The sequence below is a fragment of the Pagrus major genome, chromosome 15 (assembly GCF_040436345.1).
Source record: "Pagrus major chromosome 15, Pma_NU_1.0".
NCBI classification, from domain to species: Eukaryota; Metazoa; Chordata; class Actinopteri; order Spariformes; family Sparidae; genus Pagrus; species Pagrus major.
The window spans coordinates 20066614-20080788 of NC_133229.1; the positions used below are offsets into that span (position 1 = coordinate 20066614).

Sequence of the window (14175 nt, forward strand, 5' to 3'; positions counted from 1 at the left end):
AGCATGTTTAGGCCCTCAAGAAGGGGATTTACTTTGGCACAGAAAGAATCATAAATCCTTGCATTACAATACTGAGAACATATAGTAATGAACCCCTTTGCCTCTGCAAAACATTACAGCCCTTTTATTTGGATTCAAACACAAGACAGCAGTTACCTACCAACTGACTATAGCTCTACACAAAAAGTCTGGAGTCCAGGTTGTTTCTATAAAATGTGATTTATTAAACAGCATACATGAAATACTGAATTCCTCGTAGAAAGCGACACACTGTACTCTTGGCCCCTTTAAAAACACATGACGGCGTGTTCTTCTTGACAACTTCCACAGTGCTAAATAGGATGAGCTGCTACAGTGTTATCGGCTGTATGACTCTTCCCTCTGGGAACTCTCTCGACAGTGGAAAACAAGACAGTACGCTTGTGCTAGCTAATGGTGCCTTCACCTCAACACAGGACTCTCACAATCAAGTCTTTCTCCACCATTAACCCTTAACTCCAGGCCAGTTGAGTCTGTTTTTTCTGTTGTCTACAGAGAAAGAAGCTCGGGGATGTGTCCAAAATCACCCCATCAGTCACTGTCCCCTACATATAACATATTGAGCAGAAAAAATAGTTATTAATCATGACTTTGCACTATTACTGACCAGTGTAGTGTTGCATATTTAACATTTGCACATCTATTAATAGTGAAGCACTGCATTGTAGGATTTTTGCAGGTAGTGAACATGCTGTGAACACATTTGTCATTCCACTTAGAATCTGGATACTCCACACTGTGGCAAAAGCCATCAGGAAGTCTCCGTAAGATTGGGCTGACTGGTCTGTGTGCTTGTCAGCTGACATTTTCTTAACCTGCTCAGTCACACAGATGCGACTGTCTCACAGAATACTCGAGTGCTCTCTTGTGATCGGAGGCTTCCACATGCTTGTACATCCAAAATATCAAGAAAGATATACCTTTTTCCTGTGCAGCAGACAACAATTAAAGGGACTGTGAGGAAGGAAGACCTCATACTTGTTTCTGTTTCTTTGGAAAACGCTGATCTGTGTTACATAAAGTGAGTATCTGTTTGACAGCGGCAGTGTAAAGGAAGCCTTGTATGTGATTATTGGAGTAAACAGATATAAGATATAAATGAGAATATTGCAGTTGGGCGGGGAAGTTACTTCTTAATCACTTCCTCTTTCAGCTTGTCAGCCAGATGTTTTCTCTTCTGCAGCTTCTTCCTCTCCTCTGCAGATATCTCCTGCGTGAAGAGACCAGATGAGACAGTGGAGTTAACGACCGGATAGATGAGATAACAATCAAAAACCACCAGACTAAATGTTGAGGGAGTGGGGTCGACTACTAAAATACACAAATGTAAAAGCACACATGTACAGATGGAGTAGCTAACAGTGGTGGAAAGTTTGAGGTAGTTGTTCTGTACTTTTTGTACTGTTTTTCTGCTTCTTCTACTCCACTACAATTCAGAGGCAAATACTGTACTTTTTTCCAGTTAGCTTCACTTGTGCTGTAAATATAGGCATGAATTATGCAAATGTGTGACATGGAGATGTAGTGTGATGTCAAGAAGTCACAGAACTAAAGGCAGGACTACTGATGAGGCGTTTCAGGCACTGCAGGAGCAGTGTTTTCCGTGGGAAAGGAGCTCCTGTTGGCGCAGACTTTAGGCTATTTAACTTTCAAAACCTTTTACATGCACAAGATCCGATATAAAACACTGAAGGACAGTACAAATCTGAAAAAGCATAATAGGTCTCTTTTAAAGCATTAAAATTGTTCAACAACACCTCCTAGCGTTTACCTGTGGTATAGACAGTGTTGGCAACATGACTTACGGCCAGCAGCCTGGCCACAGTCCAAAAGCAAAAATCAACCGTGGAAATCCCAATTTGACCTAGAAACCCTGATCTCAGTACTATGAAGAGGCAGAGTAAAACACCGGTTTAGTTCATTAGTAGGCAAGTTTGTTTCGGCAGGCGTGCTTCCTTTGTGTCATAATTCAACCTTAATTTTGGTAGACAAAATTAGAATAAAGAAAGCAAAGCTTCACTTTTATGGCTTTAACAAGCTCAGATCGCAGTCTAGTCCTTATTGTGTGCTTGAGGAATGGAGACTGAAGACGCTGTGCGAGAGAGAACGACAGAGACAAAGGGGGAGAGAGTACTGCGACACAGCAAAAGCTTTGCAACACACTAGGCATGAACAGGTACACGTGTTCACATCAGGCAGAGGCAGCTGATGGATCACCTTCGGTTTGGAGGAGTTAGCAGAGTGTTGTGCTGGAGGAGGAGTAGGAAGAAGAGGAGGAGGAGGGGTACAGGCCCCATTCCTCTGGGACTGTCCCACCACCTCCTGACAGGCCAGACCAGGTCAGATAGAGGCAGAGGGAAATGAAGAACAAAACCCAATAAATAAGTCAGAAGGATGATGAGGAGAGAAAGAAAGAAAAATCAGGAGGGTTAAAGAAAATCTGGTGAAAGTGAGATAGTTTTGAAATTAAAAGATAAAAAATATGACCAAAATGAAAAGAATGGATATTAATTCTGAATTACTAGACATGTTCTTTAACTGGCCAAAGTGTCTCCAACAGTCAAGTGGTTGATCTCTGGCCTCTTTGTGAATATAACAGGATGTAGTTACCGGGGTTGTGGCGGTGGTGGTGGTGGTAGTAGTAGTAGTAGTGGGTGTCTCCTCTGGTGTGGTCGCCTGCTTGGTTTTCTGCTGTTCTTTTTTTAGTGCATGCAGTTTGTCTCGCTGCTGACGCAGATACGCTGCCCTCTGCTGGAGCTGCTCCTGCTGAGACGCTGACAACTCCTGGAGGGGAAGTGGTGGAGGTGAAAACAGGAAGAGGTGCACCTTATCTCTTTTCCGACTGTTTTAAAATGCTATATACATCGGGATTAGTCTTTCACACTCCTGTGCTATTAGACAAAGTGAAGGAGGAGAATAAGTCAAAGAAGAAATTATACTGCATCTCACAGGTGATGTCCTGTCTGTAGCAGGCTCACAGACTCACCGTGTATGGCTTAGAGAAGCCGGCCTCCCTGTGCGCCTCCTCCAGCAATGACTCAGCTGCATTCTGGCCGCTGCTCTGCTCCTTGCTGTCAGGACTGAGGCTGACGGAGGGTTCGGCTGACTTTACTGGAGCTCTCACTGCTGGAAGGACTCTGGACTCCACACCGTTACTGCCACAACCTGCTCACACAGATTTAAATCAGTTTGGTAACTGGCAGCTGTCCCAGGTTAATATTTAATACTATAAAAGGTTATAATTGCAGGATTTGAACCCACTTTTTTTCTTCAAAGGTTAATAAGGTTTGGAAAAGTGTAACTTGAATTTTTCAGGGTTTTTCCAAGATTAAAAGAAAACCAGTGAAGCAACTACGTGTGATGTGAAGTTAATAAGACAAAAGGAAGATGAATTCAGAGTTGGAGTTGGTGGAGTTACCTGCTGTGGGTTTAGCTGTGGAGCTGCTCTTAGCTGCACTCTTCTCATCCCCAGCTTCTGTGTCAGCTGTCTTGCCCTCTTGCTTTTTGACAGATTTGCCGTTGACCTGAAGTGGAAGACACACGGCCATTATTACATGTTGTACAAACACTGCATCAAAGTCAGTTCTGGATACTGAAAAACATACTGAAACGCATTTTCCAATTGTTTTAATCTATTTAACTACATGATGAGCAACCTCTTTTACAGGCTTTAAAACTACAAAGCCACTACATGACACACTTACTACACAAGTTACCATCTGCCCTCAGGATGCACTGATACCTTGGTTTTGAATATGAAGCCAATACTGTTAACAAGATCGTCCCCTAATGAGCAAATTCCGTTTTCGATACACCTAACCTTTTCGCCCTGTTAGGTATTACAGATAAGTTGAAAATGGTATTAATGCATCCTTAGAGTGGGCGGTAAATTGCAGTGTACTTGTTATTACATCACTAACTCAAATGTACATGGATTGTTCAGTTACCAGTGTGTTGCCATTCACTAGTGGGGTGTGGTGACCATTAGTGCTGCTGTTGTCACCTTTCCCCTTGGCTTTGGCCTTTCATTGGAATAAATAGCACATTGGAAACGGTGTCAAGTTAAGAAGGAGAGCTGGGGCTTAAAGGGAAAAGGCGATCTTGGCATAACCATCAATCATTGGTAGCATTGTAGCAAGTCTGAGTTGTTAAATTAAGGGAGATCAAAGTCCAACAAAGGTAACACAAGTAACGGAGTGATGCGTTTATCACTCCCCATGCCTTTAAAAAAAAAAAACGACAGAAAAAAAAACCTACAGCTCATCCGGTGCAATCAAAGTCTCTGAAAGCCCTGAGATCCAAAATTGATTCAAAACTGAACTGGTCAGGAGTAAGTGCAAAAGCTTGACTTCATATCTCGGGTGTTTCTAATCAATTTGTGATGTCAGGGGTTCCAGAGACTTGGATTACACTGGACAAGCTGTATGGAGCCATTTTATATTTTTCTTTTCAGCTGTTTTCTTTTTTAAATTTTAAAACAAGTCCCCATCTACTTCAGTTGTTTAGGAGAATGCTGCTATGCTGTTTTGCTGTGAAGCCCCAGAAATGTTTTGGGGAGAACGAAACCTGACTTTCCATCATGAAGGAGAGGAGATAATGACTGAATTTTCATTTTCTGGTGACCTTCTCCGCCACTTCTATCGAAACCTTGTCTTCATCTCCATCTTCCCGTTTATCACAGACCCATCATTCTCTTATCCAAGAGTTCGGATTTGTCCTCACAGCTTCTTGCCCACTTGCTTATTGCTGGATGATAATTGTTTTCAGTATTAATGATGTTGTGTATTAGCATGATGATGTTTTAATGTTTTTAACTTAATTCTATCTGTATTGTATTATGTTTCATTTTACTCATACAATGACCTTAAGCCTTGTTAAAAAGGATCTATACAAATAAAGATTACTATTATCATCTTTTATATCAGAGGTTTCTTGTTGTTGTGGCTCATACAAAAAGCCTCACAGGGTTCCAGTTTGGCAGCTCCACAGGTCTTACTGGGCAAATGATGCCTTACCTTGGCAGTGTTGCTTTGTTGGCTAGGAGCAGAGGTGGTATTCTGGGCTTCCCTGCTTTGTACCAGTGGCTTATCAGAGCGGCTGCTGGAGGAGGAACCAACCTCTTCCTCTAATCGCAGCCTCCTGGACATTTCCTCATCATACTCCTCTTTTGACTTTCTGAGGACAAAGTAGCAGAAGAGAAAATGAGAAGCCAGAAAGTGTTTGGTTTAACAACTGTTCAATACTAGCTCAGATCCAGGGCATACATTTATTTTGCAAAGCCTGACTTATCTGAACTGCTTATGCTACAGAGCATTCAAAAGCCCTCTTGGATTGTTTCAGATTATGGCTAGTTGCCCGGGTGTGATAAGAGCCAAGCTGATCTAAGTTGAGCAGGTTCTACTGGTCGTTTAATCTTTGGCTAATGGCACAAATGGACTAGAAACTAGAATAAGACACCAACGTCAGGGATTTCCACATGATAGCCACACTATGCCCCACGCATTCACGGGGATCACCTGGGCACCACACACAGATCCTTTAATTTGATTTATTTAACAACTTTAATGGCCTTAGATGACACTTCCACAAAGCATTTACCAGTGTATGTTTAGTTATATTGAGTATATATTTACCAGTACACAAATAGACGGAGAGAGATTATGGAAAAAGTAAACTACAACAGTTGCATTTCAGCATTTTGATCATTCTGTCTCTTGTCAGAAATCATGGACAAGAGACATGGAAATGCAGTTGCAATGAGGGACTAAAGGAAACAGTTCCTTAGTGGTGCATTCAGGTGCTTGTAGAGAAGTCAGTTGCAGGAAAGCATTGTATTGACAGTGTATCTGGAGGGAGCAGATGCAGGAGAATGCAGTGCTGATAAGAAGCCAAGGCAGCCTGGTAAGACAAAAGGGATAGATATACTATTTTTCTCAGTGGCTTGTTTAGTGGCAATCCCTCCAACCTAAATTAGCTGGACCCTAAGGAGCTTAACTGCTGTCCCATTAAACAAGTGTTCTGCTTGGCCTGACTGCAACTAGTGAAATCCCATTAGAGAGCAGGGGCAGGAGAGGAAACCTGTACACATACAGCCAACTGTAGCAGTTATATAATCTTGACTTTTCTGCATAAATACGTAAAAACAACAAAAAAATTGTTTTTTGAAAACATTCAATTCAGTGTGTCAAGTTGTAAGCTTACTCATCATTAGACCCCTTACATCTCCATCTCCACATTTCAGGGATCATAATATTGTTTTGATTCCAACTTTGCATCATTCATGTGCGCTCAATTTTAAGTCACTGGACATAACTGGATAATTCAAGACCTGTCAAAAAGACAGTCCATCGTCAAGTCAGGATATATAAGAAATTTAAATCATTGTTTCAACCAAATATTTAAAAATCCCAAAGGGCGGACAGTCAACGTTGTGCGTGTGTCAGCGAGAAAGACAGAAGTAGAGTGAGACAGATGGTAGGACAGAGAGAGAACAGGTGACTTACTTGAGAACCTCCTGCAGGATTTTCATCTCTTGCTGCTGCAACTCTGTCATCACGTCCACACCATCAGTCAGACACTCTGGGAGTACCCCTACACACCCCCCGCACACATCATGTTACTGCATTTGTAGCTATACCATTAATGTTTTCCTTTTTGTGAGTGTGTGTTTTGGTGTACATATGTGTGTTAATTGAGCTTACCGTTCCTTTCTTTAATGACCCTGAGGGCTTGAAGCTGCAGCTCCATGTTCTTCTGGACCATCAGTGAGCGAAATATCTGGAAATCATCTGTAGCCAGAACTGGCATGAACACCGACTGAAGAACAAAAACAACAACTACATATGAGACCATGAAAAATCACAATATCCACAAGGTTATGATGACTGATAACTAATGGTGACTGTAGAGAATTCCCAACTTATCAAATACGCCGGGTTGAGGATCGCAGCCGACCTGACCTACAATCCCAAAGTGTCAGTAACTGATGAGTTGGGAAACCTAAAGTGCTCTTTAACTTGTTTTTGAAAAGTGCTGTATAAATAAAGCTTTTTTAATTTTTTTTTTATTAACTTCATAAAATAAAGAATAAATAGTCACTGTTCGCATTGGGGTATACATGCCATGGTGTCCCTGTGTAGATCAGGACAGGATGTACAGTACTACCAGGATGGTAGGCATCTCATCTCAAGTTCGAACACAAGTTATGCTATGTTTGCAAACAGTGTGGTACTTGGGACTAATCTTTCACTTTAACTTCCTGTCTGTTGTCAGAGGTCTGTCCCACATCTTGGCTAATGCTAGGCAAATCTTTCTGACCAACCTTAATTACACGATCAGCGTGCTTAGTAAAGTCAACCAGGTCACCAGCTTTTCAGTCTCCTCCTCACTACTGCTCTTTTGTCAGTTTCTTTTATCCCCTTCTGTTTCTGCCTGAAGTCCACCTACAGTACATCCGGTTTCTCTGATAGCCTTAATCACAGAGAAGGTACAGTCAGCTACAGTCTGTAAGTCTAAAGAGATATGACACTACAACACATTAGCCTCCATCTGTCTACTGTGTCCCAGTTGTCTACACCTGAAAGATCTCTCCTCTTATTAGCGACCGTTCGGATCAAAAATCATACTGAATATGAAGAAGCACATTGGAGTTATAAAGAAAAACTATCTGAGATAATAACAATAATAATAGTAATAATAATAATATAAATATTTCTTTAATGAAACAAAAAATGCCACTTTGATGACAATATTATCAGAATATCAACTATTTCACTTTAGTGACTCTTTTGTCTGCTATAAAAATTATAGCATCCCATGTGTGGAACTCTATATAATATTCTGCATTAGAACAACTATATTTGCAGCTGCTGCTGTACTGCAGTAGTATAACACAATTATCATTGACTCTTTGTATTGTGGGTATTGAGGCGTGTTTTCAATTAAAAATCTGACTACCACGTGTAAAACTCAGTCTGTCTTTGGGTGTAGATGTACTCTTAAACGTGCTTTAAACAAATTAAAGGAATTTATTCATTATTCTGGCCCACACTGTCTTTTTCTTAGTTTTTTTACATCACATTCAGATAAATAAGGCAAAAAAAAAAAAGTTCCAGTTTTCTGAGAGCCCTACTATCTTGGACACAAAAGTGAGGCAGCAATCTCTCGTAAACTAGTTTAACCCAAAAAGCAACTGACACACAACCCGACACAACTTAGCAATATAAGGCCTCTGCATAAGTTTCTGCATGGATAAACTGAAACAGAAGACAAAATCTTCGCTTCACTTACTGCGAAGTACAACTTCTTGTGGGGTTAATCTTTGTTTTACGAGAATTTGACCTTCTTTGCAGACATTAACAATTTATCTCAGGGGTGATTAATGAGATCCAAGTCTCCTGAGGATTGCAATGAAATCCAGCTCACCATCTCTGCCAATCTGGCACAGCAACAACACACCAATTGATCAGTGCCAATGTTTAAACTGTCACTAATGTTATCTTAAAATTGCTATTCAAACATTGTAATACGCTTTTAAGACCTCTTGTTATGTGTCTGGGAGAACTGTTACAACTCTGAATACAAATTCACACAGAACCAACACACGCACACACATACAAGACATGGCTTTAATCCATAGCACCTTAATGCAACGGAAGTGTATTTTTAGCACGTGGTCATGGTGGCACCTGACACTCCAAACCCTATACAATGTATATTCCATGCTTTATACACTGTCTACACACGAGCACAATCATGCACAAAGAAACATGAGTAGGCTGCCGAGCACCAACACCATTATTGAGGGATGGAGCCCACCTGTTTTCTGATGACCTTCCAAACACATGGTATACTTTCCAACCTTTCCACCACCTTTTCAGAGCCTCATCAGGTAGAGTCAGACCTGTTTCATGTATTTCGCTGTCTCCACTGTATTTCGCTCAGTCAAAACAATAACCAAAGAAGCTGTTTGATGATGTCATGAGGTAGCATGGGGTCACGGGAGTTCTTGTCTACTAGAGGTGTGGAAATTTCTTGATTCCAAGATGCAGCGCGACGCGGCCGTGGAAGATTCTGCATCGATGCAGTGACAGATCATGATAGTTTGCATCCTACACAAGACTATCCTACTAATGTTGATTGTTGATTTTTTGAGCCACAGCTGGACAATAATGTTGTAAAGTTACTTTGCTGATGATGCTCTCTTGCATCTTGCTTTTGAGTGAACATTAGGCTAAAGTTAATTTTCTATGTTGAGAGATATGTTGCAGGGAGGCATCGAGGTATAAATAACGCAAATGGTATTATGAAAGCATCATCCAGCCACATTTTGGATTCTATGAAGCACAACCTGGGCAAGTCATGCAGTGTGTAAACTCTGGTTAACCCTGAACTAACATCTGCAACCATAAAAAATACAGCAAGCCTAGTTAATCAGCCAAGAACTGAAGAGGCGCTGTCAACTTTGCTTGTTCAATGTTTGTGATGTTTGCCACAGAGCTGCTATGTGAGAATGATATTTTGGATTAAAGCACCCTCGAACTGCTCTGCAGAATTATTTGTAATGTGTGTTGTGTGTTTGTAATGTTACACAGATACTGAGACTGAAAAGATGCAGCTTTTTATATTTTAGACTGATTTTCGAAAAGGTCTTTCTAAATAAAGAGGGAGTTCAGATTTTTCTGACTACTTGTATTAATTGATGAAAAACTAACCATGTGCAGTAATATAGGAAATTGAAGATGCGATGTATTGAGATGCATAGCAAGGCAGTGTGCATTCGAATCACTGATAGGTGAATCATAACCTATATCAATCGTTATCATTGTCTTCAAAGTTAAACAACCACTATTGATGAAATGATCTTAAAATCTATCTATAAGTGCACAGTACAAACAATAGTAAACCATTACATGGCTAGTTAGCTCTTTGTTGTGTATTGTGTTTGGGGCTGTTTATCAATGGACACCAGCGTGAGAGAATTTAACGATGACTAACAATCACCAACCCCCTCCATTATATTGCCAGTAATCCCATATGTTGAAGACAATTTAAAAAATGATTGTTCATATGTCCACTACCACTTTTCAACATTCTTGATCTAGAAATGTTTGCAAACTCTAGCCAGCTAACCACCTAATCAGTCCATCTGCATTCTGATTTTACAGTATTTGCTGATGGCTCTATTATCCTATTAACAATAACACTTTTTCTGTACATGTTGCAGCTGTCAGTTAGCCTTATTTTAGGTTGAAAGGTTTGTCATAATATTGCACAGGAATCAACACCACCCAGTTTCAACATAATGCTGGTATAGAGCAAATAATTCTCATTTGTTATTAAAAATTCTTCTTGCAAGCTATAATAATGTCCTGTCCCCAATGTTCCTGGTGAAGATGACACCTATGTGAGTGACCATTATTTTATTGAACTGGTGTAGGTACACACACTGCCTAGCGGAATATACATTGACAAAGTCATGACCCACATATAGGACAGATCTAAACATAGTTTGAAATGTGGTTGTAGATTATGTCACAAACTGGGTTCTCATTTTGCTGATTCATGAGGAAAACACACACATCTGCCTTGAAAGAGGAGACAGAGACGAGTCATGTTTGGCACCGTGTATAAAGCAGCATAAATGGGGTTATGTAAGCAAATCCCATCCTTGATTCTCCATTCAGGTTAACTGGCAGGCTCAGAACGGTTGTGCAAACAGGGAGCTTAACATACCTGCAGTGTTTTGGACTTGGCAATGGGAGATGTGCATGCATCCAGAAACTGCTGCTCGTTGATGCCAACCTCCTGCATGTAATTATCTAACAGCTTCTCCACCTAACAAAAGCAGCAAAGCAGCTTACATCAGTCCAGTTCGATGAGTCAGCAATATTAAAACCAAAAACGAGTAACGTTGATAAGGCAATACATGAAAATAAAACGTTTACCTGTGTGACACATTTGAACCAAAGACTGTACTCACCAATTTCTTATACTGCAGATGGATTTCTGTGTATGATAACTTATTCTCATCTTCGTCATCAAAAACTAAAAAAAATGGCCAGATAACATAAATGTTAGTAAGCTAATTCAACATATACACTTTGCCAAGAGGAGACATTTTATTAAACAGCACCTAAACTATCCTTTCATAGCTATGTGGACTGCTTCTGGGTGTTTTGTAGCGGTGACTGCACAAAAAGTTAACATACATGTCCTCTCAGGTGGCTAAAGTTTCTACCTAAGCTAGCTATTTTTGACATTACTGTTGTGTGACCTCCCTACTTATGTGCTTGGTGGGTTAATGTCCAGACACATGCTCTGAAATGTTTATCAGGCGGTAAAGGTATATCTAATATCACAGGTCATGAAAACACGTCAACAAAAACATAGCAGTCACAAGTTAGCGTTAGCTTAGCCTCTGCGCTATCGGTGTACAGCCCAAGAAAGGCTTTACTCTGTGTCCAGACGTCCATGACTGCTATATAACCTGTATTTTTTTTTTTTTTTTTACCTGTGCATTTGTTTTCCATAAAGTCCGTGACAGGAATGACCCACTCGGGACTTCCCAGGTAGCCAACGATGCTCTCTACGACCCACTCACAGTCATCCTCAGCCATGTTGGCCGATGCTGGGTAACGTTAACAACAACAGCACCAGCACAGCGATGTTCTTCAGGTCGGCGCGTCCAGCTTCGCTACACCAACCCGAACAGATGGAAGAAAGACATCCGGTTTATGGTCCTTCATAAATTAGTCCCCATATCACTTCACGGTGCTGGTTCTCCTCTCCTGACGGGACGGGACGGTGTCCGAGGAGAAGAGCGCACTCATGAATCTGCAGTCGGGAGTGGTGACGCCTAATCGGTTGCTAAGGTAACCTTTACGTCACCTTACGTCCGCCCGTTCTGTGCTGGCTCGAGCCCGCAGGTAGGCTAGAGCTACGGAAGCCTTTAATTTATTTCGATATTAATAGCTAATTATTTTAGCAATAAAAAGAGCGTTGTAATAAACCCTTTATCACGAAGAAACAAATAGGTCGTATCCTCTTATAGGATAATCATACGTGGCAACCCTGTGACCTCAAAAATAAGGAGGAGGATTTCGAAACCAAAACAGGCCTGGGTGGTTGTGGGTCCTCTACACCGAAAAAAGTGTTACAGACTCTCTTTTCTTGCATTTTTGTAACTTTTAAAGAATGAAAATAATTCTTAATAATTGTATTTGTACTTCTTATTCTCAGAAAACATTGCAGAATAGGCTAATTCTGCCCTCTGTTGTGTAATTACATGGATCCATTGCATGAAGTACAATGATGCAACCCTTTGATTGACAGAATAATTGACTTTTACAAACTTTACATACTCTTTCTTTAAAAACTTTATAAAAACAGGAATACCTCTTTCTAGAAGACATTTGTTTGAGTATTTCTTTCTCTGCGTCTCTCACTCACTGATGAGGGCGAGCCACATCATGTAGGAACATGTTGAAGGAACAGTTCACCCAAAAATGAAAATTGAGTCATGACGCACCCCCATGCTGATGGAAAGAGGGGCAAAGTTTCGTAGTCCACAAAAGAGTTCTGGAGCTTCACAGCAAAACAGCGTTGCAGCATTCAGTAGATAGGGACTTGTTTTGAAATGTAAAAATGACAAAAATAAATACATAAATAAAACATAAAATTCCTTCCAAAGACTTTGATTGCGCCAGACAAGCTGTATAGAACCAATTTGTGTTTTTTTTTTCCTGTTGTTATTTTACATTTATAACAAGTCCCCATCTACTTGTTGTTTAGGAGAATGCTGCAGCGCTGTTTTGCTGTGATGCTGCAGAAATTTAGTGTGGACTAGAAAAATGTATGTGTGTATGTCTGTATTCCTTTGTATGTATGTTATGTATTGTATGTGAAGGAGGCTGTTGAGTTTCAATTTCACTGCATCTTAAATGAGGTGAAAATTATTTTGTATATAATCAGCCAAAATGTTCCTGCAGCAACCTTAATACTCTAGTCAGCGGCCTGTCAAGCTATACTGGCCTACATATAGGGCCTGATTGACAGCCACAGTGCAGTGTTGTACTAAGGATTAACTTCTGAGGTAAGCCACCTTGCTTTAATTAATAGCATTTGTGTTCAGGAAACACACGTAACCTATACTTGAACTCATGCGCACACAAAACACCCACAAACAGACACAAAAAGCTAAGAGTTTTTATTATTAAGAGTAAAAACTTAGCAATCAGATAATTCAGTAGTGTGCATTAACAAGGTTATTAATAAATATACATTCCTTCTGTATTTTTTTTAAAGATATATAAGATTTCATTAGTATCATTATCCCTAGAAAGGCTCATAGCTACTGTGCACAGTTCATAAAGGCAGGGCATGCAAGCAGCAGTCATGCCGGAAAAATTCAACAGAATAAAGGTAGGCAACATTCAAAAGCTTGGACAGTGAGCATTTAAAATGAACCAGTCAGCAATAAAGCTTCAGTCTGTTCGCAGCAAACCCATCTAGAACAGTACATTTCATAGAGTACTTTCATCTCACTGGAGGGATGGACAGATGGTCTGTGCACAACCGATGATACAGAAACATCCCTGTTTTTTTAATTTGCATGTAGCAGATTGAAAACCGTTGGCATCTGTGTACCGTGTGTTCTGTGCTCCATAGCTACATAGTCTCCATTGAAAATATCTAATTAAAGGTGTAGTTCTAGTCCCAGTTAACTGGAAAATAATCACTGTTTCTGGTTATCAAAATAGTTTAAAAACAAATACACAAGAAGAAGGTACACAAAGACCTGGGTACAGGGCACGTTAGCAGCATCCCTGCCCCCCGGTGAACAATCATAGATAGTAGCAGCATAAAAGTCATGAATGTGACTCCAGAAAACAAGCTGTACAGTGTGGACATGTAGCGCTCTGTGGACATTATTATTGAGAAAATACTCTTTAAGTTCTACTCGCTCTGTATGGAAGAAACAAAAGAAACAGATGATTGTGTTTACATTCATACACGTGTTAATGTCATATTAGAGTTATGTCTCAGTTTATAAGAAACAGAATAGTGTTACATAAAGCAGCAAAGGAAAGTAGTTTTTTTCATTTAGTGCATATTAGAATTAAACATATAATTGTT

At 40.3% G+C, this 14175-nt stretch overlaps 1 protein-coding gene across 1 annotated transcript; it reads right to left on the bottom strand.

Moving 5' to 3' along the window:
- Positions 1-200: 200 nt before the first annotated feature.
- cfap36 (cilia and flagella associated protein 36) lies at positions 201-11873 on the bottom strand. Its single transcript, XM_073482655.1, has 10 exons — positions 11552-11873; positions 11021-11085; positions 10774-10875; positions 6741-6855; positions 6543-6630; positions 5055-5214; positions 3458-3563; positions 3026-3204; positions 2650-2823; positions 201-1249 (listed from the first exon to the last, which is right to left on the bottom strand). Exons 1-10 carry the CDS (start codon positions 11655-11657, stop codon positions 1166-1168), a joined length of 1179 nt encoding a protein of 392 aa, XP_073338756.1. The 5' UTR covers positions 11658-11873; the 3' UTR covers positions 201-1165.
- Between the last annotated feature and the right edge of the window lie 2302 nt (positions 11874-14175).

Coding starts and splice junctions, on each gene's coding strand:
- cfap36 (XM_073482655.1), bottom strand. CDS start 11,657: ATGGCTGAGGATGACTGTGAGTGGGTCGTAGAGAGCATCGTTGGCTAC. Junction 6,631..6,740: donor GGTCATTAAAGAAAGGAACG/GTAAGCTCAATT, acceptor GGGGGTGTGTAG/GGGTACTCCCAGAGTGTCTG. Junction 3,564..5,054: donor AACAAAGCAACACTGCCAAG/GTAAGGCATCAT, acceptor CTTCCACTTCAG/GTCAACGGCAAATCTGTCAA.